Source organism: Delphinapterus leucas, chromosome 17 (genome assembly GCF_059928025.1).
Source record: "Delphinapterus leucas isolate spDelLeu-1000000601 "Yukka" chromosome 17, BTC_Dleu_Yukka2, whole genome shotgun sequence".
NCBI classification, from domain to species: Eukaryota; Metazoa; Chordata; class Mammalia; order Artiodactyla; family Monodontidae; genus Delphinapterus; species Delphinapterus leucas.
In genome coordinates this window covers 19,381,714-19,406,279 of record NC_143145.1, presented here as the reverse complement: position 1 = coordinate 19,406,279, position 24,566 = coordinate 19,381,714, and the positions used below count along the sequence as shown (strand labels likewise).

The following is a 24,566-nucleotide window of genomic DNA, read 5'->3' as shown; positions in this document are numbered from 1 at the left end:
GATATTTAAGTCTCTTTCAGGAAAACGTGAGAAACTTATAAATATCTCATCCTGTCCTGAAATGCTGGACGCCCTGTTCTATCTGTTGCCTCTGGTGGGAGAGAAAAGGTCAGAGCACAGAGGCTGCTGTGCTGCTGTGTGGCTGGCCTTGCTGGACAGCAGGGTCCCAGCTTGCTCAGGTCCTGTGGTGACAGAGCTGAGCCATCTCTCTGTTATTCCTTTATGAGTTAGATGACCTTTCCGCAAAGACTGTTTTGTTTCATACAACGAATGAATCACGTTACAGTTATTGAACTATTGGAGAGATGGATGCTGTGCCATGTATCTTAAAATTTTCCATTGATTCCTGCTTCAGATATTAAATACATATATTCTTTTCAGAAAACAAGTAGCTCTATATGTTACTCTCCAAATACTTAGAAAAGGAAAGGGGATATTTTATATTTATTTTCAATGCCTGTCCTAGACTAGCAAGAATTGATACGTTTTAAGAAATGAATTTCCCATCGACACCATTTTAAAAATTATGACACCATTAAATTGGGTCAACTTACTTTCCCTTTTTCTCATATAATATAGGGAGCCTCTTTCATGTTTGTGGTTATTCATTCTCTGGGACTGTCTCAAAATGGGCCCCAGTGGAGCGTGAATTCCAATGCATGGTGGACAGTGCTTTAATGAAGTTCATGAAGAACCACCATTAGGTTTCCTTCACGCTTTGGTGGTTAGGAACTTAAATCAGACCTTTAGTCGGGCTTTATATATGTTCCTTTCCAGTGTGGTAGTATTTTATTCAGCAGCAAGGAAAATATTTGTTCTTGTCTTATTTATAGACCGTAAAGAGAACCATCATCCCAGATGTTATCAGCAGTGAAGTCTAAGCAAATGTGGCTGTCCATTCAGTCAGCCCGGGGCAGATGGCACGGGTTAGTGTAAAGCTAAGGAGGGAGAGTGTAGTGTGGTGGTTATATTAATGCACAGGCTTTGAGATTAGTCTGGTTTGCTTACTAACCATGTAGCCTTGGGCAAAATATTGAACCTCATTTCTTCCTCTGTAAAAGCACTAATAATAATACCGACCTCACCAGATGCTGTCAAGGAATAATGGAACTCATGTAGTATACAGTGCTCAGCTTTGTGTCTGATTTATAGTAAGTGATCAGTAATCACCGTAAGTCCTTAAACACGCTGAGGCGTGCACTTTGAAACTTTGAAAGTCCTATTTCTTAGGTTGCTGATACAACGTATTTCTGCATTTTTGCCTTGATTTCTCATTAACGATGAGAAAATATTGCTAATAATTACTCAAGTGATGAAGATCAAAAATCCCTATTTAAGTTACAAATAGATGCTTAATCTCCTTTTTCTAAATGCCTGGCTTTCCTAAAATAATTCATGAATGAATCAGTCAATCCCTAATGTTGGTGAGTGCCACCAGGCTCTTTTAATATCAGGCTTGAAGATGGTATTTGGCCAGTATGTACCAGTAGTATGGCCCTACTGGTACTTTGCTACTGGTTAATACATAGCCATTTCCCCAATCTACTGCCTCTTCCTAAGTGCTGTGCTCCCTTTCACCCTGGCCCTTTCCTGGACCTCCTAATAGCCCAGCAACTAAAGAGTTAATATCTGGAAAAGTAGTGAGTCTCCAGGATCCTGCAGTGCTCAGCGTTCTGTCTAACTGGTTGATGCACACGCCTTACCAATGTTTACATATTTTTCCAATATCACTCCTGGTTTTATTAGACATAACGTCCATACCCTTTTGTTTCCTTTCTTTTATATTGAGTCTTATCTTCAGTATTGAGTATAAGCATTAATATTAGGTTTCCTAAATTTGTTAGGTTTAATTAGGTTTTCTAAATTTGTATTTCTTTCCAATTTGTAGCATTGTATCTGATGTTCAGATACAATAAAACGTTGGTCTTTTTGTTTTTTTTTTTTTTAATTGAACCACTTTATGGAAGGGACAATTGAAACTGCCAATCTGTTCCATAGGTCACCTGCAAAGTTTATCTTACGGCTTTCTAGCTGGAGTAGGCCACTCTTACTGAGGGGAAAATGGGGACAGCCACACACAGGACACAGTGCAGTGGTTGTTAGTATACAGTCTTGTCATATGGTGGACATACTTTGTGATTTTCTACATACTTAGTCATTTTTGACCGCATGGCTGCTTTTGATAGATTTTTTAATTTATCTTGTATACTCTCAGCCAGGTAAATTTTTGAGCCGTGCATATCATGGAGTTGTCACCAGATGGTAACAATTTTTAATTGCTGCATTCTGGAATTGTTAGACGTTAATTGCTCAAAAAAGTATTGCTTTCCACCCACCCTGTGATAACAGTTTAATGTCGCCTGTATGCCATGCGTGAAGGAAGAATGTGTGTTGATAAAGAATTTATTCTCTAGAAGTATTCATTGTGAGATATTACCTACAGTATGTATAGCTTCTGGTTTTTATTGATCATGAGATTAAATTAATATTCATGGCTGATGTCCTCAGTATTTTTTCCCAAGCTTTCTAGTGTGGGTGTAAATGGTGAAATAAAAATATGATATGTAATAACATATATTAAGTGCTAAAAACTTGCCCCCTTCTAATTTGAGGAAAGCAGCAGATTTTAATTTTGAGATGCTTTTTCTTCATTGTTTTTATATGGACTGGCAATAATACCATTTCACCTAACTTTAAACAGATGTCATATTTATTTTTCCCTTTTTGGAAGATGGAGTGTTAAGGAAAGATATATGTTAGAGAAATAAAAGACACCAAAAAAAAAAAAAGGCCTTGTACAATTAAACATGTTTCTTCCCCCAAAATGTAGCTGGCACACGTGACCATCTGCCCAGTGTGGAAATCACTTAATATTTTTTAGATGTCCTGAGCTATGTTTTCTGTCCCCACATTCATTCCCCTATTTGACCTTACAGAAAATGATGGTTGTCCTTTTTTTTTAAGAAGATGTTGGGGGTAGGAGTTTAGTAATTAATTTATTTATTTTTGCCGTGTTGGGTCTTTGTTTCTGTGCGAGGGCTTTCTCTAGTTGCGGCAAGCGAGGGCCACTCTTCATCGTGGTGTGCGGACCTCTCACTGTCGTGGCTTCTCTTGTTGCAGAGCACAGGCTCCAGACGCGCAGGCTCAGTAGTTGTGGCTCACGGGCCCAGTTGCTCTGCGGCATGTGGGATCCTCCCAGACCAGGGCTCGAACCCGTGTCCCCTGCATCGGCAGGCGGACTCTCAACCACTGCGCCACCAGGGAAGCCCTGTCCTCATTTTTACAAATGAGAAGACTACAGCCCAGATTGACTATTATCCCTTTTTCATGCTGCCATTGTGTAAAACAGGATCCCCCTATATACAGCGTGGCTTTTTTTTTTTTTTTAATAGTTAGTGAAAGTTTGACCTTGAGCTGAGAAGCAGAACGTGGGCTGGAGACAAGAATGTGGGAAAGAGTTACCTGCTCCTGAAAATATTCAAGGCATGCTTGAGGCTGGGTTTACTTGAGGTGACGACAGGTGAGCTGCGCTCTGGGGTGCGTGAGTGTTGGGAAGATTGGCAGAAAAGCAAGAGCATGTGACGGAGACTCAGAAAGGGGATGGGGTCCTCTGCTAATGGCGGAGGGCCAAGGGCTTCGGACAGGTGGTCCATAAAGGGTGGTTCCCTGCCCTGCAGCCCCAGCATCGCCTGGGAACTTGTTAAGAATGCAGATTCTCAGATTCCACCCAGACACACAGAGTCAGAAACTCTGGGGCTGGTGCCCAGTAGTCTGTGTTTTAACAAGCTCTTCAGGTGCTTCTGATACACACTAACCTTTGAGAACCTCTGGCTTAGAGCAAATAATCTGTATTGTCCAAAACCATGAGTGAAATTGTGAGTGAGGAAGACCTTTGTGCACACATCCCACACATAGCAGGAATTAGAATAAGATGTCCAGGGTGGCCAAATATAAATGTGGGTGTAGCTCTCCAGTGGTGGGGGATATTTAATGAGCACCTAGTATATGCTTGATCCTATGTTAAGACCTAGAAATACAATGGTGTACAAGACAGGCCTGGTAGTGGCTCTCAGAGAGTTTGTTGGAGTAGACAGTGGCAGTGAGGAAACGATTACACAACTGACAGAGCAATTACAATTATGTTAATGGCCAAGAAGGGAATAAGAAGAGTGTACGTATCCTCTCTGGGCCACTGGGAGGCAGACTCTAAGATGGATTTAGAAGTATAAGAGATTTTTTTTTTTTTTTTTTTGAGGGAAAGGGGAGGAGATAACACCTTCAAAAGAGGGAAGATGTAGGATAAAGCAGAAAAGTCTTAGAGAGTGATAAAGTCTTGGCCAAATTAGTGAGAAGCTCCAGAGCACAGCCTTCCCTTTAAGACTCTTGTGTTGGAGGAAGGTGGCCAGGCACCAGTATCTGCTCTGGGCCATCATTGCCTGAGGGCGGCCCAGGAAGAATGTGACCTTAGTTCACACACAGCAGCAGATCTCAAATCCACTGAAGCCAAAGCTGTCAGCTAACTATGCTCCTCACAGCAGAACGTCAGGTTCTTTCTGGAAGGGACACGTGTGCAGCGCGTGCCGTGGGTGCTCCAGACCTTTTCTTGCACCATGTGGTTCCACTTCTCCATCCGTGTTTGGGGCCCCGCTCCTCCGGGGTTCCAGTGTGCCTCTCTTCCTCAAGCAGAACTTAAAAGAGAGAGGGTAGAGGGACAAACTGCAGCCCCTCTGACTGGAGTTGGTCTCAGAGCCACAGCTGGTCTTGGTCACCTCCCCCCTCCACTGACCATTTTAAACTCCCCTTGTTCAGCACTCATGTCTGCTGCTCTCTGAGGTTTACCTGGTGGTGGAATGCAAACCCTCCCTGGTAACTTTATCCTTTCAGGCCAGTATTGCTGCAGTTCTCCATTTTAGTCACAGTTGGGCAAGAGAGTTCGAACAGGGCCCCAAGTAAATCACCCGAGTTCCACATAGACTCCTTCCTGCCCTCCTGTGTGTCAGCAACCCTACCTTCTCTTGTCAAGATGGTGATTCCTCCTCTTGCCTTTTGATCCCTGAGCACAAAGAATCCAAAGTACACAGGCAGCAGCCATAGCTCATAGTGCAATGGGATGCTTGCTGTGTCCTCTAGCCAGAGTGCATGCCCTGGGGACCAGGACCTCTGATCACGCAGAGCCCAGAGTTGTGGGGACAGCAGTCACAGTCTTTCATCAGGTAAGTGGGAGCGATGATGGTAAGAGGAGAAACTCCTTCCCCCCTTGGTTCTCACTCTTCCAATGAGGACACAACACCGTATTGAAAACTCCTTTTCACCGTGTCTATCGCATCCCGAAAGATGGCCACACACCCTTACAGGGTAGTGCCTCCAGGTGTGCCTTCAGCCAGCCATCCTGTCATGCTCTCAGGCCAGCGAGTTCTAGATGGTGCAGCATACAAGACAACTCATGGTCGTGGGCCCATTCCCACTCCTCTGCTGAGAAGTTGGTCCCTTGGTCAGATGCTGTGTTGAGTAGATGCCTATAAATCAGGCATTCTGTAAGTCCCTGGATAGTCTTGGAGGCTGAGGTTCTGCAGGGAAGAAAAGCAAATCCATACTCAGAATGAGTGTCTGTTTTGTGAGAATGAACCATATGTCTCCCAGGGAGGTAGGAACTGAGTTTCGTCAGTTTGGTACCAGGTGCGAATAGCGCCATATCAGGGTCTCAGAGTCAGTCTCTGTTGCTGGCAGGTTCCGCCTTAAGAAAAGGCGGTAGCTGGGTCAGCTTTGGCAGTTGGGAGTCCATGCTATTGGGCCTTGACATAGCCTCCTCCTCCCAGCCGTGGCGACTCTGTTCTTGTACCCACAATGCCTCTAACCGGGCAGCTGGTGACAAAGGCTGGTTGCATCAGCTGGCCAGGTCATTTTCTATACACGCCATCCCATGGTGGATGCTTCTGGTGGGCGTGACCACGTAACAGAAAGGTCACACTTCACACTGTATGCTTAATCCCATATGTCCGTCTTCCTGCCCCATACTTCCTTGTCTCTAAACCTGTAGCCTTTTATCCTCTACGGCCCCGACTACCCTGCCAGACCATTCACCGCTGACCTCAAGTCTCTGTATGTTCTTACCTTGGGCTGCTTTGCTTTCTTAACAAGGTGTATGACATGCGGCACCACTCATCGTTGCATCCATTCGGAAAATATTCCCTAACCTCTGTCTTTCCAAGCCAGCCCTGAGTGTGGCTATAATGCACGTGTAATGCAGCTGCTGTCCCTTTTCACCTTGCAACAGCGTAGCATGCCATCAGAAACAAGCACAGGTGTTTTCTTTCTCCTTCATCTGGACCTAAGGGCTCCCCTCCCCCATGTGGCGATAGGTGTGGGCTGAGGAAGGAGGGCAGTCCCGTCCTGGGGGGTGACATGGGGGCCTGCGCTACCTGCTCACGCAGCAGACTTGTGCCCTGTAGCCCAGCTCAGCTTGATCGCCGATGTGCCCTTCCCATCTAAAGAAGCGGTGCTATGTATGACTTTATGAGTTGGTGGCTTTGATAGAACTCCATTCTTAATGAGCAGTTCCAGATACTAGTCACTTGGTGTCTCAAGATCAAGTGTTTCTTCTCTCCGATGGCCCAGGATGACACCGGGAGCTGCTTTTCCAAGACGTGTAATTCCCCAGTACAACTTACACGCCTGACTTTAGAACCCTAGGAGCCTATGTCGTGATTTTGTCACCACCATTGCCATGAGTTCCTTACTACGTCTTTTCCTCCATCACTCTAGAGTGCATAGGACCCTAAGGCCAGTACGGATAGCTGGATAGTATGACCCAAGCCATACAGAGTTGGGCGTGTAAGAAGTTTATCGGATGGTAACACCTATGAAAGCTGAAGGGGGAGGAAACAGGACTGGACAGGGAAAGCCTTCAGCACAACTCAGTTCTGATACTCCTGTATGATACTCCTGTAAAGGAGGAAGGAGGCAAAATTAAGCAGGAGTAGAAAGGTGGTATTATTGGGGGGAACGGTGTGGAGGGCTGGGGGACAGGCGCAAGCAATTGGTTGTGGGAAGACTCTTTCCGGTCAGAGATGCTACCACGCGTAAAGAGCATCAACCCTGATGTATAGAGTGATTCCTAGGGACCAAGATGAGACCAGAGTGGCTGACGTTCAAAGAGGAAAGAGGGTGGCATCAGATGAGGCTGGTGAAGGAAGCATATCGTACCAAGAGTCGCAGGCCATGTCACCAAACGTTTCCCGTTCCTTTTAAGATGAAAACTTCAAATGGAAATAACAAATGGTGATTGTAAGGTGTATAATAATAAATGGTAAGTACCTGCTGTAGGAACTGTTAACAAAAATACACAGCGATGTGTTGATGGTATATTAACTCACCTAAGATGATGTGAATTTTAAGAGTCGCGTGTGACTTCAATGCAGCGAGAGATAAATAACTTAATCACAACTGAGTTTTGTATGAAAATTTCCTCTGCTTTTTTGTAGAAGTATATATTTGTTTTGTTTTTTAGAATATCGGGAGATAGGGTATTGAATTCAGTGATTTCATAGGCCCATAGTGTATGGGATGACAATCTAATGGATAAAAATAATAATTGCTCAAAAATAAAATGATTATAGAATGTGTATATAATTATATAACTATATAATATACAATAATAAAATAGATTTATATAATAACCCTAACAAGATGTAATTTAAATGCTGTTTTACTTGAATTTTAAGGATAGGAATTCTACGGTACCTTAATCGAAACTGAAATTATGTATTTTATTCTAAAATTCAGTGGATCTGAAGGTTTGCCACTGGGCCAATTGCAACGGGTCAGTTGATTTTCACTGGGATTCTAACAGCTTGACATTGCTGAGGGAGCCAAAAGAAATGGCAAATGCAGTTAAAGACTGTCTCAGTGTTCTAATTTTCCTGAACGTAAACTTCATTTGAAATAAGGAACGGAAGAAAAAATCTCTTCTTTTTCATTGTAGCTGTCTCCCTTTTCCACCCTCTTTCAGGATCTCGCTTACCATTTTACAGTGTTCGTCTTCTACTTTGGAGCCTTCTTGCTGGAAGCAGCTGCCACATCGCTGCACGATCTACGTTGCAATCGAACCGTGGCTGTGCAGCCGCTCTTGAACGATAACCAGTATAACATCAACGTGGCAGCCACAGTAAGTGTTTGATGAATACAGTTTACCAGCGCTTCCCCTCCCCTGTCAAGGTCTCCAAGAAAGTCCTTCGGCAACAATAGTTTTCTTTAGTAATAACCGTCAGCATTAGACATATAATAGCTGTTTATCTGTACAGTAGCCTTATGAGCCAAGTTGTTACCCCAGTGCTGTGGATGAAGAAACTGAAGCACGAGGAGGCTGACATTCATGTAAGATCATACCTGTCAGCGGTAGTAGTTGACCTTGCGCCACAAAGTCTACTTTGTGAAAAGAACTAATTGTGCTTTCTACCTGGTGTAACTTCAGACATGGTTAGGGAGATTTGTCCTTCCCTTTCTCTCTCTAAGTGAAGCTGCCCTAGTAAACCTCTACATGCTTCAAGTTCTACATTAATCCCCATTTCATCCATACACTCCAGTAGACGTAAATCTTTAGTTTCTGAGTTTTAATGACAGAAGCTAAATGCATGAGCCGTTCATTTGTGGCATTCCACTGAGTCCCTCACTTTTCTTTTTATTTCAATATACCTTAGAGAGAGGAAAACTCCTTTTCCCTAGTAAGAGGTATCAAAAGTGGTCATTCATGCAGGGGCCAGGTAGCCCAGTGTGGGTGAGTGAAATCAGCTGAGCCTGACTCACAACAGGGGAACAACCTCGCTGATCAGATCATCGGATGAACAAAAGCATAAGCGAATTCCTAGTCAAAACAGAAACTCTCTCCTTTCAGGTGTATACTCAACATATAATTAAAAATGCACCAGGCTTTCTTTTTCTTTTTTTGATGGGAGTCATTAGAGGTAGAATTTATCAGAATTCCTGTGCTTATAAGGCACAAACAAGAGCAGTACTATAAACAGAACCGGGGGGAGCCACGTGTATGCAGCCCCCCAGGATTCTGATATCAATGAGGATAACATAAATTCATAACCTGCCACTGCAAAGAGGACATGGAGGACAATTGTAACTACATGTGAGCAACTCAGAGTGTAGTTAAGATTTACACTTTGAGATTTATCATTTAAGAGTATCATTGCTGGGCTTCCCTGGTGGTGCAGTGGTTGAGAATCTGCCTGCTAATGCAGGGGACACGGGTTCGAGCCCTGGTCTGGGAAGATCCCACATGCCGCGGAGCAAGTAGGCCCGTGAGCCACAACTACTGAGCCTGCGCGTCTGGAGCCTGTGCTCCGCAACAAGAGAGGCCACGATAGTGAGAGGCCCGTGTGCCGCGATGAAGTGTGGCCCCCACTTGCCACAACTAGAGAAAGCCCTCGCGCAGAAACGAAGACCCAACACAGCCAAAAATAAATAAATTAAAAAAAAAAAAAAGTAACAAATGTTCAAGTACAATTGGTGTCTTTAAAAAAAACAAAAAGAGTATCTTTGCTCAAGAAATTTTGAAATGTCCTGAAATTTTATAAATCGTGTATGAAATGTGATAGAGCAGTTCCCAAATTTGACAAACGTACACTGTTTGCATGTCATTACAAATACGGTATAAAACTGAAATAAACTTTTCTAAGTTATTGAAATAAAACAAATTTTGATCAACCATGCAAGAGGAAATACTAGATTTTCTCCAAGATTACAAAATCTCTCTAATGCCATTGTCTTATGAAGAGCACACTGTCTTGTGAAAAGGATATCAAAGAAAGTGGGTTTCCAAAAATAAGATGTATCAGGCAGGTAATAAAACAAGAATATTGTTGTTTTAGATTTGGGAATATTTGTGACATTTGTCAGCTTTTCAGAATCCATGGTTGTTGTGATTTCTTGTTCTAATTAAACATTCACATTTGTACTTTAAAATAAAGTGGTCATTCTCATTCAACAGAAAATGCCTAGATCAGAGATGTATCAGAGAGACAACCAGCAGAAGAAGGGTGGGGATAATAGCAGAATGGTAATTATGCTGTAAAAATGTTCTGTAGGTGGGTCTGATATTCCTTCTCAGAGCTCTGGTTTCCTTGTAAAGGATTCCTGTACTACATATAATGTTTTAACATATTTAACTGCTTTGGTAGTTTTCTATGAATCATAAACCCCAAAAGGGTGAGGACAATACCTATTATCTGTTTATATGTACCAAATGTACTGATGGATACATAGTTGGTGCTAAAGAAATCCTTGTTGAATGCAAAGAACAGTGATTCAGAGCTAAGTACAGACTTGAGGACTATCTCCCACGCCAAACTGATGATTCATTTCTGTGGGTTTTCTCTCTTCAGCTCTAAGGTCACTTTCCATTGTCACAGAAATGATTTGCTACATCCTCAAGTCCTGATAGCTGCCCTTTGCTTGGCTGTGAGATCACTGTGCAAATAGACATCTCCTCGTGAATATGTACCATGTTAGGGGTCTCACCACTGCTTACCAAGTGAGTCCAGTACGTGAAAAAAGGCTCACCCTAAGGCTGTCCACAAATGAGAAAATTATCAGGGGCCAGGACTTTGGAAAGAAAGGTTAATGGTGTGAGGGGATAAACTCATCAAGAAAAGAGAGGAATATAAACGATTCTCATTAGCGTTGAAGTATCTTTAAGTAGGCTGGTCAGTCTTCAGACAGTTGCTCCTTTGGACGAATGTTTTCTTAAAGTCAGGGTTATGAATCTGATGTGAATTGTTGTTTCTTTTTTCTTAGATTTTTGCCTTTGTGACGACAGCTTGTTACGGTTGCAGTTTGGGTCTGGCCTTACGACGATGGCGACCGTAACACCCCTTACAAACTCGCTGCCTGTGTGTTAGTTTCATTTGTGTACTTTTTATGTCTCATCAATTTGGATACCATTTTGTCCAGATATAACAACATCCCCAAAGTAATTTGTTTAGTATATGGAGAGAATCTTAAGTATAAGTTTTGGTTCATTTCATGGATGGAATTTTAATTTCAGTATGATGTTAAACAGAGAAATAGCCTTTAGTTTTACATCTGTCTCTTTCTTTTTCTTATTTTAAAGAAAATTTCCCTTTACATCCATAAAATACACAGATATTGTTCATGAAAAAAAGGGGTATCTCTTGTGTTTAGTTACTGAGTCACCTGAACCTTAATTTTAATAGGTAACTAAAACTCCTGAAGAAAAACACATTTCAAATAAACTTCCCACTGAACTCTGTGTGTTAGTGTAAAACAGAGATCGACACTCTTTAAAGGTCCAGATGGTAAATATTTTAGGCTTTGTGGGCCATTCAGTCTCTGTCACAGCTACTCACCTCTGCTGTTACTACGTGAAAGCAGCCGTAGACAGTAAGTAAATGAGTGAGTGTAGCTGTGTTCCAATAAATTTTTATTTACAAAAACCGGCAGCAGGCTGGATTTGGCCTGTGGACTGCAGGCTATCGTTTGCGGACCTCTGGTGTAAAACCTTGGTTATGGGTTCTGTATTTTATGGAACTGATCCTGAAAGGTATAAAGCGAATTAGAGAAGTCACATAGTATTTAGTCTCATGCAGTAATTACATTGCCTGTAGGTTAATGGTCAAATACTTACCCTTGAAGGGGCTATAGTTTCTCAAGCTAATTCAAGCAGAGTCTTGGGTACAGGAAAAAGTAATTTATGAGGTGAACCCTAGTTGCTTAATCCATCTAAGTGTTTCCTAACAACTGAGCAAAATGCTCATCTGGTGTCCTTAAAATGAGAGCCCCAGAGACCACTAACCACTCCTGGAACTGGTATCTAGCTCCTGATGTCTTACTGTGGGTTTATTTATGCTTCAAATGCAGCTGTTTACCCTGTGCATGAATATACAGATATTAATGTGTGGATATGTGAGGCTTTATCCAGTAGAGCTCTCCAAAGGGTGAACTTTTTACTTCTAATTCTTTTACATGACTCTGAGTTAAATTTGAATAGAGTACGAAATATAACTTAAAGTTGTAGATCCTCACGTGTTTAGAGAACAGTCCTGACATCTATTGAATATGAGTAGCACAGAAAAGTATTTGAACCCTCCTCAGAGACCCTGGTCGTGGTAACATGCCAAAAATGGCTTGAAGGGGAGAACAAGTTAGAGTTAGGCCCCCAGCTCACACCACCCGTCCAGACAAGATACTTATCTCTTGCCTCAAGAGGGCTACCTCTGGGAAAAGAGGGCTTTTGAATATTTTATACTTTCAACCCTTTGCTTTTTGGCTAAATCATCCACTACAAGTGCCATGTATAAGCTGGGCTGTTAGATTTCATGGAACATAGGACAATCCTGAATGAGTAGCATAATCAATGCTCAATGATCAAATCCTGTTTATGTGATAATCCCTTAGAAAGAAGAATCTGATTAGGGTTTGGTTTGTGATGTAACTACAGAGATAAAAGGTATATTTACTATGCGGCAAGAGGATATCAGTCTTGTGACTTTATACTGATGTCATAGCTTTTCTATAATATCCAACTGCCCTGGTTTTTCTAGCTCCATGCCACACTCTTAACCCTTGAATTATGAATTGTATATTACAGAGTCATATATGTGCCATAAGGATATATTGTCCATTCCGGCTAGAATTGTTAAAAGTTAGTCTGCTAGATTTAGTTGTGAGATTGTATTTTTGTTTCCAAGGTATAACAGGTCCATGCTTGGTGGCATTAAATTAAATGATTTCATGAAACTGCTTTGGTGACACTTTTGTAAATGGATTGCTTCTAGAACATTAAGAACCAAGCCTAAAACTCATCTAACTGTGAATACTTAGAATTGTAAATTAATCACGATCTAGATTTGTGAGTTGACTGACAAAGCACTTGAACAAAAATTATGGCATTTGAGAATTTCTTTATATATCTTAGCTGTAAAAATGAGGAAGCGTTGGTTGGTTTTAAAATCTGGTTAACTCCATGATGAAAAGAAATTTATTTTATAAGTGTTATGACTCTAATAAAGTATTCATTTGATAATCTTTTGGGGTCATCTATTTTTTATACAATTTACTTTGAAATTCAGTTAAAGGTTTGATATAAACTTGACAGATTTGGAGCTTCTAGACTCATAATATATAAGAGTTCGGCTTTAAACATTTCTATGTAAAAGACAGTCTCTCAGGAAATGCCAGTAAATCTTTTTTCTTTGGTGAAGGTTCAGGAGGTGAATCTTTGGAGGTGATATTATAAAGGAAGTTTAAATTTACTCTATTTTATTTATAAAGCATTTATATAGGTATAATATATGCCAGGCAGCGTTCTAAGCATTTTTTCAAATATTAACTCATTTAATCGTCATCGTGACAACTCTATGGAATAGATATTATTGTTGCATTTTAAAGACGAGGGAACCAAAACAGAGACCTTAAGAACACCCAGGGTCATGTACCTAGCAAGTAGGAAAGCTGGGATTTAGACCTCAGCGTCTGGCTGCAAAGTCCAGGCTCTTCATGGTTGTGTATCACTCAGTTCTCCCGGATTTTACATATTTTATATATGCAAAAATATGACCCTTTTCTCCCAAAGAAGTTTTTAGAAGAATGTTGAATACACGAAACTGTTATGACAGATGTCATCTTTTAGAACTTCTTTTTTGTCATAACCAAGGGCTCATGAGTTTAGCTGTAAGAACTTAGGCGAAACCTGCGTGATAGGGAAAAAGTTAGGCCGCTTTGGTCTGCAAAGTTCTCCAGAGCGCTTAGCTGCCTGAATTATTTCTCTGGTCCATTAATTCTGGTTATGGACTATGTGGCTTCAGTCTGCTCCATTGCCTTGCATCAAGTCAGTCCTTTCCTGAATGGGCTTGGCTTTCTGATCACCCCCCGGAACTGACATCAGAAGGGTTCTCTAGTCTGAGATATACCATTAGACCTTTACACATAGAGTATGAATTTACACCTCTTCATATGTCAGAATCTGGAATTCTGGGTCATAATCACAAAGGTTCTATCCTCAACATCATGTTTCAAGTTTGTGACTAAGTGAACCAGTGTCTTAGGTGGCAACTTAATGTATTCATGGGGGAGGGGTCCAGGGTTTTGGAGAGGTGATCATCTTTAGAACATACGTGTGTGTGTGTGTGCACATGTGTGTGTGTGTGTGTGTGTGTGTGTGTGTATTTTAATGTTTTGAAAGCTCAGCTTTTTAGAGTGAGCATGTATTAAGCTGTGCCCCGGGCAATAGGTCAATACAAGTTCCTCTCTCCAGAGCCCTGTTTTCTCGAGTTTTTCATGGCTTGCTTCCCCACCCTGTTTGGGTCTCAAGTCAGTTGTCACCGTTGCAGGGAGGCCCTCCCTGAGAACTGAGTTTAAACTTGAATCTCACACCAGCACTCCCTGTTCTTATTTTCTGCACTCTCTCCATGGCACTTATATATTTTCAATATAGCATATATAGCATATATATTTTGTTTATTTTGTTTGTCCTCTTCTCCACTGGAGTGTAAGACTTATAGAAAGGAATTATTTGTTTCGTTTACAGCTTTATCCTCAGTGCCTCGAACAGAGCATGGCAAATAGCAGGTACTCAGTAATCATATATTGAATCAGAGAATGAATGAATATTAATGACAATACCTTACTCTTGTGTTCCAATCAATATATTCTATAAAAATTGATCTTATCAGCACTTGAAAAGTTCTGGTATAAAATGGCTAGGTGTTTTTCACCTAGCTCTGAATCTATTTCAAGTGAATCTTAACCTCATAGGTTGTCTACTGATTAAATATATGTATCAATATATTACAAAAATGTTATATAATCAGTCTTCTATAGCAGAGAAAATAATAACGTATAAAAATTAAACATTCCATGTAAACTCATTAGGTCTTTATTCAAACATTTTCCAAGATGTCACTGTGCACTCAACTGACTTAGATAGTCCTGAAAGCATCATCAGAACGAAGGACTAATTATCAAAGACTGTCATTTTCCTATAATTATGGTGGGGGTGGAGGGCTGTGGCTAGTAGTTTGGGCCAGAAATTATGATAGTTACTGTTGTAAACCTAACAAGAGGTGGAGGTATCTGTATAATGTAGCATTTTGATTTTTCATGTCTCCCAACCCCAAGCTTTATCCTTGGATCTGTATGTATGGGAGATATTCTAGATGAAGGCCATTGTTGAATTCCCTGTATATAGTTTAATGTGCCATTCTAAATAGCCCTGATGTCCTGAGTCAAGGTACAGTTTAGCTGAAGCAATGACATTCTGATGCATCCGTATACTGGGCCGCATTGCTTTTTCATGAAATTATGCACGTTATTGATCGTTAAATATGCCATCTTGCTGAATACATTAAAACTTCTGTGTGGAAATGTTTTGAAGTGTGAGTAAATTCATTTATTTATATACATAAGCATATAAAGTATTTAACAGTGGATGAATAAAGATTTGTTACTTTTAGGCAATTTATTTTAACAGTTGTCTCAGTTTTTGAACATAATACCCTATTTATGTGTATGAAATGTATGAACTAGTGTCACCCTATATTAAATATTAGTAAAGCATTTTAATTTTAAAACAGAGTCAAAATATTTTCTTCCCTCATTCTGTGTAAGATGTTATCTTCAATATTTCTTAAGGTGCATACGCTCATTTTAGAGGCCACAGAAATGGATCATTGATTTGGAGGTCAGGAAAGTGGATTTATCTCCTTTCCTAGTTTGACAGACGTGTTAAATAAATGTCTTATTTAGACACTTATTTAGATAAGAGAGAGAAGGTGTGTATTTTAGGGTCTGGCAGTCATAGGCATTGACTTTTATCAATATCTTCGCTTTGGTTTCCTGGTGAGATAATAGCTACTCCATTTCTTCTGAGTGGAAAAGTTGTCTAAATATATTTTATGTCTAAAAGTAAAGTTTTATGGGGCAAATAAATTCTCGGCACATGGATATGCTACGTTCTCTCCCAATGCTAGTTGAGTATGAGTTGCCGCAGACAGTTTTTTTTATAGTTATGCTTTCAGTGTTCATTAGGAAAGTATAATTGGCACATCAAAGGCATAGTTTCATGGATATTATTCAGCATGAAACTAAATAAACAAATAGGAAAAAATATTCCATTAAGAGCTGTATGGTTTGAGGTGAGTCCATTTATCTAAGCCTACATTCTCATCGATCAATGGGGAGCATATTTACAGACCTGTGGCGGTAGGTCCTTTGGGAAGAAGAACCCAGGACAGAGTCAAAAGTACAAGCAATTTTTTGGAAGTAATGCCTATGAAATATAAAGAGGAAAGGGAAAAGGAAGTAATAGTAGGCAGGAGGAGTTCCAGACGGGGTTCCAGCTCTGAGAAAGTCTCAACCAAACGCACTACGGAGCTCCAGCACCAAGGTTGCCCATAGAGGAATCCCACACTAGCTAGAAGAGATGAGCCCTTGTACCTACTCCAGGCATGGGCTGTGGATTGCCCAGAAAGAGTAGGACCTCAGATCGCTGCCTTGAAAGCTAAAGGAAGATTGAAGGCACCTGCAGCTGGAGGCTGTCAGATACCTGCACTCCCTGTGGATGGCTCTTTGTTGGAATTCTGAACAGCACCCTTGGTGACTGCCACTTTCCACTCCTTGTGCCAAATAAATCCACCTCTCCCTGCATGTCACAGGAGCCACTTCTCCAGGGTTCCTGTGGGCCTCTTGTCCTAAGGGAAGAATTAGAACAAGGAAGTCAGACAAACTACTAACCCCAGCACTGCAGGTGGTCTTGGGACCATAACCGATGCTCGTAATCTCTCTGTGATTATCCACCTTGAATTCCCCCAGCAGCTATCACCTTCCTCTCCAGGTCTTGGTCATCTCTCCAGTATTGGGACCCAAATCCTCATCCCTGAGGGGTCTGCACCATCCCCTGGGGTTAAGGGATTCTTTCTTATCCAGTCTTATGTTCTTTTCTTGATCAAGCATCCTTCAAATCCAGTGCCATTGGTACACTGGCTCCTGCTAACACATGCTAGTTAAGTTTGCAACTGCTTTGGGGTAAAATCTCTTTATTCTTTATCAGACCCAACATGAATTCAGCTGGGCTACCCTGAGGGAGATGTCCAGGAGAAAGGTGGGGACACGTCCTCGGCCAGAGGTCTCTGCAGGGGAAAGTACTAACTCTAAATAAGGAGGGAGGAGTCACCTCTGCAGCTCCAAGTATTTCAGGGAATTCCAGAGGACCACAGACTTTGACAGTATCTGTTCAAACATGCCCATCCCATGTTTCAGTGTCCCAGGCTTTCCTCACCAGGATGCTGACCTTAGTGTTATAGATTTGCCCTAGTGGAGCCTCCTTTGAAGTTCAGTAAACCTGTCAGATCTTGAGTGTGTGCTTTTAGCTGCGTTTTTCTCCCATTGTTTCATTCCATGTGTTATTTCCTCTGTGTTTTCAAAGGCCTGAATTATCATATCGCCCAGAGTATTCCTCTCCATTGGGACATTCTCCTATGTTAGGGAGATTGTATTTACCCAATAAGATATTTGTGATTTTTATTTTATCAGCACCACTGACTATTCTTACAGAATTGAATATAAATGTATAATTGTGCTTGCTACTAATCCAAAAAAGCACTATTTCACTCTAGGGTATCATTGCTAAATTTGCTAAAATTCCAATAACTAAACATAACATGTTTTTAGTCCAGAGATTTGAGTAGATTTGGTTTCCAAGCATAGAAAAGAAATCCAGATGAATCGCTAAAACAAAGTTGAGGAAAGATGTAAGGGCTTCCCCAAATTAGCATAAATCTCTTTCAGACAATTCTATGTCACCTGAAACCATTCACTTTTAAATCTACTTATGGTATTTGTTCATTTTGTTTTGATAGTGAACACTCTCATCTTGATAAATTATAAAAGGTCTCCTCCTGCCTCTTTCTTCTCTCTTTTCTTTCTCCTCTTCCACTTTTGAATCTATTGGTTATTTCAGGTAAGTCTGACAAGGGTATTTAAATTGTTTAAATATTTTATGGTGGCTAATTCAGGGGAATGCAAATAAATTGTTAGTATATTGAATGCATTCAGTAGCTTTTTAAAAGCTAACCTAGTTTGGTCATTTATGTCATTGACACTGGATTTCTTTTTTGTCATTTGTGTCAATGGGAAAAGTAGCAGACTGATTTAAGAGACTATTCATTCATCCACTTATTCAACACATGTTTATTGAATTCCTTTACGTGTCAGCTATGGTTCTAGATGCTACAGAGACAGGGGAGAAAGCAATGTCCCTGTCCTCATAGGGTTTACATTTTATTTATTTATTTATTTACTTTCTTTTTAAAAAACTTTTTAATTTAATTTTATTTATTTTTTTATACAGCACATTTTAATGTGAGGAGAGAGACAATAAACAAATGCAAAGAACATATATGAAATGTTAAGATATTCATGAGTGCTACGGAGATAAACAAAACGAGGTAAAGAGTATAGGAGGGTCAGAGGAAGCAGAGTTATCATTTTAATCAATAAGTTGGGTAGGGAAAGCCTAGCTTAGAGGCAATGAGCAGAATCCTGAAGCTAGGGGAGGGATACAAGCAGGTGTCTAAGGGAAAAGGCCTTAGAGATTTGAACAGTCCCTCCAAAGGACTGAGTTCAGGGCATGTCTGGTGTGATCCAGACTCAGCAAGGAGGGTAGTGGGTCCAGAGAGAAGTGAACAGGAGGAGTGCGGTGAGATGAGGCAGGAAGCAGTGCTAGAGGATGCAGCTTATATAGGGTCTCGTGTTCAAATGAAAGGACTCTACCTTTTTCTGTGTTGGTCGCGAAGCCATTGAAAGGTCATGAGCAGAAGGGTGGCATGATCTGACTGAAGTTTTAACAGGATCACATTGGCTGCTGGGCTGAGAATGGGCTCTACAGGAACAAGGGTGGAAGCAGGGACACTCCTTAAGGGACTATTGCAATAAACCAGGTGAGAGAGATGCTGACGGTCAGACCAGAGCGGCAGCAGTGGAGGTGGTGATAAGTGGTTGGACTCCAGGCTGTGAAGGGAAAGACAGCAGAGTGTGTTGATGGATTGGGTTTGGAGTGTGAGCAAGAGAGGAAACAAAACTGAGATCAAGGATGAAGTGGCCATCTTCTGCTTTACAAGAGACTATGGGAGCAAGTGGTTTGGAAGAGAATGAAATGTGAGGTTTGGGCCACGGTATTAGTTTTCTAAGACTGCTGTATTAGAGTGCCACAGACGGGTGGCTTAAGACAGCAGAAATGTATTCACTCACATTCTGGAGGCTAGAAGCTTGAAATCAAGGCGTTGGCAGGACCCTGCCCTCTCTCAGACTCTGATAGAGTTCTTTCTTGCCTCTTCCTAGCTTCTGGTGGTGACTGGCAATCTTGAGGTTCCTTGGCTTGCAATTGCATCACTCCAATCTCTATCTCTGTCATCTCAAGGCATTCTCTCTGTATGTTTGTTTCTTCTTCTTAAAAAGACACAGTCACATACATACACGACCAAATGTAAAATAGATAGCTAGTGGGAAACAGCCGCATAGCACAGGGAGATCAGCTCTGTGCTTTGTGACCACCTAGAGGGGTGGGATAGGGAGGGTGGGAGGGAGACGCAAGAGGGAGGGGATATGGGGATATATGTATACGTATAGCTGATTCACTTTGTTATACAGCAGAAACCAACACAACATTGTAAAGCAATTATACTCAAATAAGATGTTAAAAAAAAAAGACACAGTCACATTGGATTAGGACCCACTTTAATGGCCTCGCTTCACTTGATTGCATCTGCAAAGACTCTGTTTCCAAATAAGGTCACATTCACAGGTATACTGGAGGTTACAACTTCAGCATAATTTTTTTCAGCGGGGAGGGGACACAATTTAACCCATACAGACATGTCAAGTTTGTTTTTAAGTTTGAGATTCCTTAGGTATCCATGCTGAGAAGTAGTTGGATATACACATCTGGAGTTCAGATGCATGATCCAAGTTAGAAATGGTAAAGGGTTGTCAACTCTGGCACCCACTCGTTTACAGAATAAGTCTGGGAAAACTATAAAGCAATCCTAATTTCCTCCTCTATAAGACTGGAAAATACAATCCCTGCCTGTAAAGGGCTATTGTGAGAGTCTAATAGGACAGTGAATGTGAAGCCCTCTAAGACGTTTCAAGTACCACCGAGCAAATGAATCAAAGCCCCTCATATTTTGTGGATAGCTCTGTATGCAGCTATCACCAGTTGGAACAAGTATTTTCAGAGTATAACATGCTTTAGTATATCACTGGTTGTATTGAAAGCTAAAATGTCAGCTTGCTTCAGGGCAGCTGTTGTATACAAGTAATGATAAATTATACATTGGTGGAGATTCTTAAAAATAGAAGAAGAATTCTAGAGCAGTTGTTGACATCAGGGCTTTTAAAGTGTTGACATTTCCTTAAGCAATGCCCAAAGGGTGACCTCACCACTAAGGTAAAATCAACAACAAAGTGAACCTCTCAAGTAGAAATTCTGGATTATTCCTAAGGAAAGTAAGAGAGTCTTTTCAACCATTCAAGCTATACATTGAGAACCTATTTTAGGACAGGCATTGTACAAGAGATGAAACTATGATGATGAATAAGACCCAGCAACTGTCCATAAGGAGGAGAGTCTATAAATAAATGTGCAATAAAGATAGAAAAAGCTAATTTTAGAGATAAGCACAGGATGCTATGGAAGCACGAGAGAAGGCTAACTAACCTGGTTGTAGAGGGGAGAGGTGTTAGAATGCTTCTTGGTGGAAGTGATATGCAACGTGTCTGAAGAATGAATTGAGTTAGTCGAGAAAGTATCAAGAGAATAAGGAGAGGGGCATTCCAGGCAGAAGGACCTGAAGCCAAATATAGCTTCTGTACCCTGAAACCGAATTAAATCTTGGAGACAAGAGTTTTGGGTGAAGTAGAAAAGAATAGCTTTAATTGCTTTGCCAGGCAAAGGGGGCCCCAGCAGGCTAATGCCCTCAAAAACTGTGTGTCCCAACCTGGAGGGCGTAGTGAGTTTTATAGTAAGGGTTCAAAGAGGGTGTGATCAGCTTGTGGACAGTCTTCTGATTGGCTGATGGTGAGGTAAGTGGGAGTCAGCAGCATCAACCTTCTGGTTCCACCAGGTCTGGGGTCTACATGCTGGTGAGCACCGTACCCTTAATTTCTCCCACCTGGTGGAGGTTTCAGTACCTGCAAAACAGCTCAAAGATATCGCTATGTATATCCCTTGAGGGGGAACCAGGACCCTGACCCAAGGCTGCACTATTGTTTCTTTTGACTGTTCCTCCCCTTTTCTCTGCGTCTTCTCCCTTCCCTAGTTAGTGTCTGTTTGAACCTGCCCTTGGAACTCATGGAAGGTCATGGAGGCTGAATGAAGCCTATTTCCTGTAATCAAGAAATGGGGGATGGAGAAAGGCTTTTGTGCCCTGGAGCCCCACAGGGTCCTGCTTGGTATCAGACTCACTTGCGTAGAGGTCCAACAGAAAAAGAGATGCTGTGTTCCGGAAGCAAAGTGGTTCGGTGTGGAGGCAGCTTGGAATGTGAGATAGTGACGGATGCAAGGATGATGCTGGAGCTGTTAGCAGGCTCCCATTATGAAGGTCCTGCCGTGTCATGCTAAGGAGTTTGGGCTTTGCCCCAAGAGACTTAAGCCCACTCTAAACCAAATTGCACCTGCCCAGCTAACTTGTCATAAAATTCTCTTTCTTCACACATAGAACTTTCTTCTGCCTCAAGCGAGTGTTGAGATTTCCCCGGTTGCCCTGGACGTTTGTCCAAAAGTCTTGGCTGTAACACGTTAGTCTGAGAATTTTAGGGCTTCATTTCGGGAACATACAGCAGTGCATCCTCTGGCAATCAGAGATAGCAGGTCCTATTTTTGAAGTCCATCTTCCTTTCTCTTTCTACTAACTCACTCTCCTAATCCCCTGATCAGCTGTCAGCTGTCCGGTGTCCTGGTATTCTAACATGGCAACCTCACCTAGCACACAACTATCCTTTTTTTTTGTTTCTGAAATGAAGAATGGCCAGAAATCCCTCTCCCTTTTCAATGTTTGCTCACAGATTCGAGAGCAAATGTGCACATCTGATATGTGGTATAGTCACGTGCCAAGTCTTCTTTAGTTTAAACGATTGGAATGATGCTAAGATGATAGGCAAGCACATATGGGGCCAACTTCCTGTCCATGTGTATAAGTGAAGCCCTCGAGGGGTACTTATCATTGCCTGGCCATTTTTTTTTTAACGTTTTATTTTATATTGGCATATGGCCAATGAACAATGTTGTGATAGTTTCAGGTGCACAGGAAAGGGACTCAGCTGTACGTATACATGTGTCCATTCTCCCCCAAACTCTGCTCCCATCCAGGCTGCCACATAACATTGAACAGAGTTCCCTGTGCTCTACAGTAGGTCCTTGTCGGTTGTCCCTTTTTAACATAGCAGTGTGTACATGTCGATTCCTAACTCCCTAACTATCCCTTCCCCCCACCCTTCCCCTCTGGTAACCATAAGTTTGTTCTCTAAGTCTGTGAGTCTGTTTCTGTTTTGTAAATAAGTTCATTTGTATCATTTCTTTTTAGCTTCTGCATATAAGGGGTATCATACAATATTTCTCTTTGTCTGACTTACTTCACTCAGTATGACAATCTCTAGGTCCATCCATGTTGCTGCAAATGGCATTATTTCATTCTTTTTAATGGCTGAGTAATATTCCATTGTGTGTGTGTGTGTGTGTGTGTGTGTGTGTATATAATACATACATACATACCACATCTTCTTTATCCATTCCTATGTTGATGAACGTTTAGATTGTTTCCATGTCTTGGCTATTGTAAACAGTGCTGCAATGAACATTGGGGTGCATGTATCCTTTTGGACCATGTTTTTCTCCGGATATATGCCCAGTAGTGGGATTGCTGGGTCATATGGTAATTCTATTTTTAGTTTTTTAAGGAACCTCCATACTGTTCTTCATAGTGGCTGTACCAATTTGAATGTGCATTTTTCTTTTTTTTTGCTCTCTGAATATTAGACATGTTAATGTCAGGGAATGATTTTATGGCTCCTCTGTGAATGAAGGTTTTAGCAGAATTTCCCTCTCTTTTGACTGTAGAATAATATTAGCAGCTAGCATTTATTGAACATTTACTATGTGCTAATCACTGATCCAAGAATATTGGATGTACCATACTTAACCCTCCAAATAACCCAAGACATACCCTTACGATCACCATTTTCCAGATGTGGAAACTGAGTTCGCTGAAACTTGGGGACTTGTGTAAAGGCATGCAGTTAGGAGCACAGCCACACCTCCAACCCAAGCGATATGGTCTAAGAAGCCAGGAAGTACTGGTACCTAAGACAGTTTACAATTCTGAATCTAGTGCAATGAGTTGAGTAAATTTATACTTTTTAGATTTTATCATGGCCATGAATTTGGTAGATAAACACTGGAGAAATGCGAGAGCATTTTAAAGTGAAACACATAACATTTTCCATGGATCTTCAGCTACCTCTGTTTTTGCACTCCAGCCCGATACCAATCTTTTCATCTGCCACCAGGGTTCAACAAAGGGCACCAGGCTATTAAGTGAACAAATGAATGAAAGCAAATGCAACATTGTCCCGAGGCTCCATTGCATCCTGTCCTACAGTTTAGGGGACCTGAGACAAATCTACTCAGAACTCAGATGAACTCTGGTCACTCACAGTCGATAGCTGTGGGACAACATTACTGATCAAATGACCCTAAAGCAAGACTTCAGTCCAACATTGGGATGCTTTTTCATGCAATTTGTTGAGTCTGGGTTTATATTTACACTGCAAAGTGACAAGTGAGAATTCTTTTTCTGTCCCATTGTTTTTCTCTCTTGACCACTTGGTAGTTTCCATTTCTATTAAATTCAGATTAATCAAAGAGCATTCAAGGCTGAAACCAATATTCATCACTTTTCTTTTCGCTGTTCTCCCATCCAACCAGCAGAGGGCAGTCCGAGTACATTTTAGAGACAATAGGCAGCTGCTTAAGGGTGGGAAACTTCAGGAACATTTTCCATTTTAATATGACATACTCTTGAGTCCCTTGCCTCAAGGTAACGTGTAAACTCACAGTTTCAGGCCATATGTCACATACTGTTCTAAGTAAGGGCTGAGAGTTAACGGCTCCTTTTAAGTCATTAAGCTAAAACTTAATCATTAAAAACATAGATGGCAATAAATGTCATCATAATGCCCGTTTCCACTTGTTGGGGGTAGGGGTGTGAGGGGAGACGCTAAAAACATCAGTGCCTTTCATGTCCTTGAGACACTCAGTATATTACAATTACAAATCATCTTTTTCAACACCTTTCAATATTTTTCGCGGTTAATCAAAATACGATTTGGGAACATAGTCCCTGGGCTCCCCGTTTGCAAATCTTGGTCATTCCTCCTACTGAGGATGGGCATTGCTCTGTCAGCCTTCACTTACAGCCTTAGCGGTGGTTGGATTATTAGTAACACATTTGAGGCCAGCACGCATGTTATGTAATAAGCAAAGTAAAAAG

General features: G+C 41.3%; 1 protein-coding gene and 1 long non-coding RNA gene across 7 annotated transcripts in view; both read left to right on the top strand.

The window, feature by feature from the left end:
• LOC149746917 (uncharacterized) lies at positions 1-7,133 on the top strand. The gene is made up of 3 exons (XR_016388353.1): positions 1-3,520; positions 5,131-5,213; positions 7,119-7,133. It is a non-coding gene; the product is annotated as an uncharacterized LOC149746917 (long non-coding RNA).
• Positions 1-24,566, top strand: part of MAL2 (mal, T cell differentiation protein 2) — a 63,527-nt gene that overhangs the window by 14,378 nt on the left and 24,583 nt on the right. For 2 of the 6 annotated variants that reach the window (XM_089898796.1, XM_089898792.1), the window contains exon 3: positions 7,982-8,164. In XM_089898796.1, coding sequence (XP_089754922.1) covers positions 7,982-8,164 — 183 coding nt within the window. Of the gene's footprint in view, positions 1-7,981; positions 8,165-9,994; positions 10,064-10,800; positions 15,485-24,566 lie in introns of those variants that run through there. The other 4 variants (XM_089898794.1, XM_089898795.1, XM_022555589.3 and 1 more) reach the window with 4 other exon arrangements.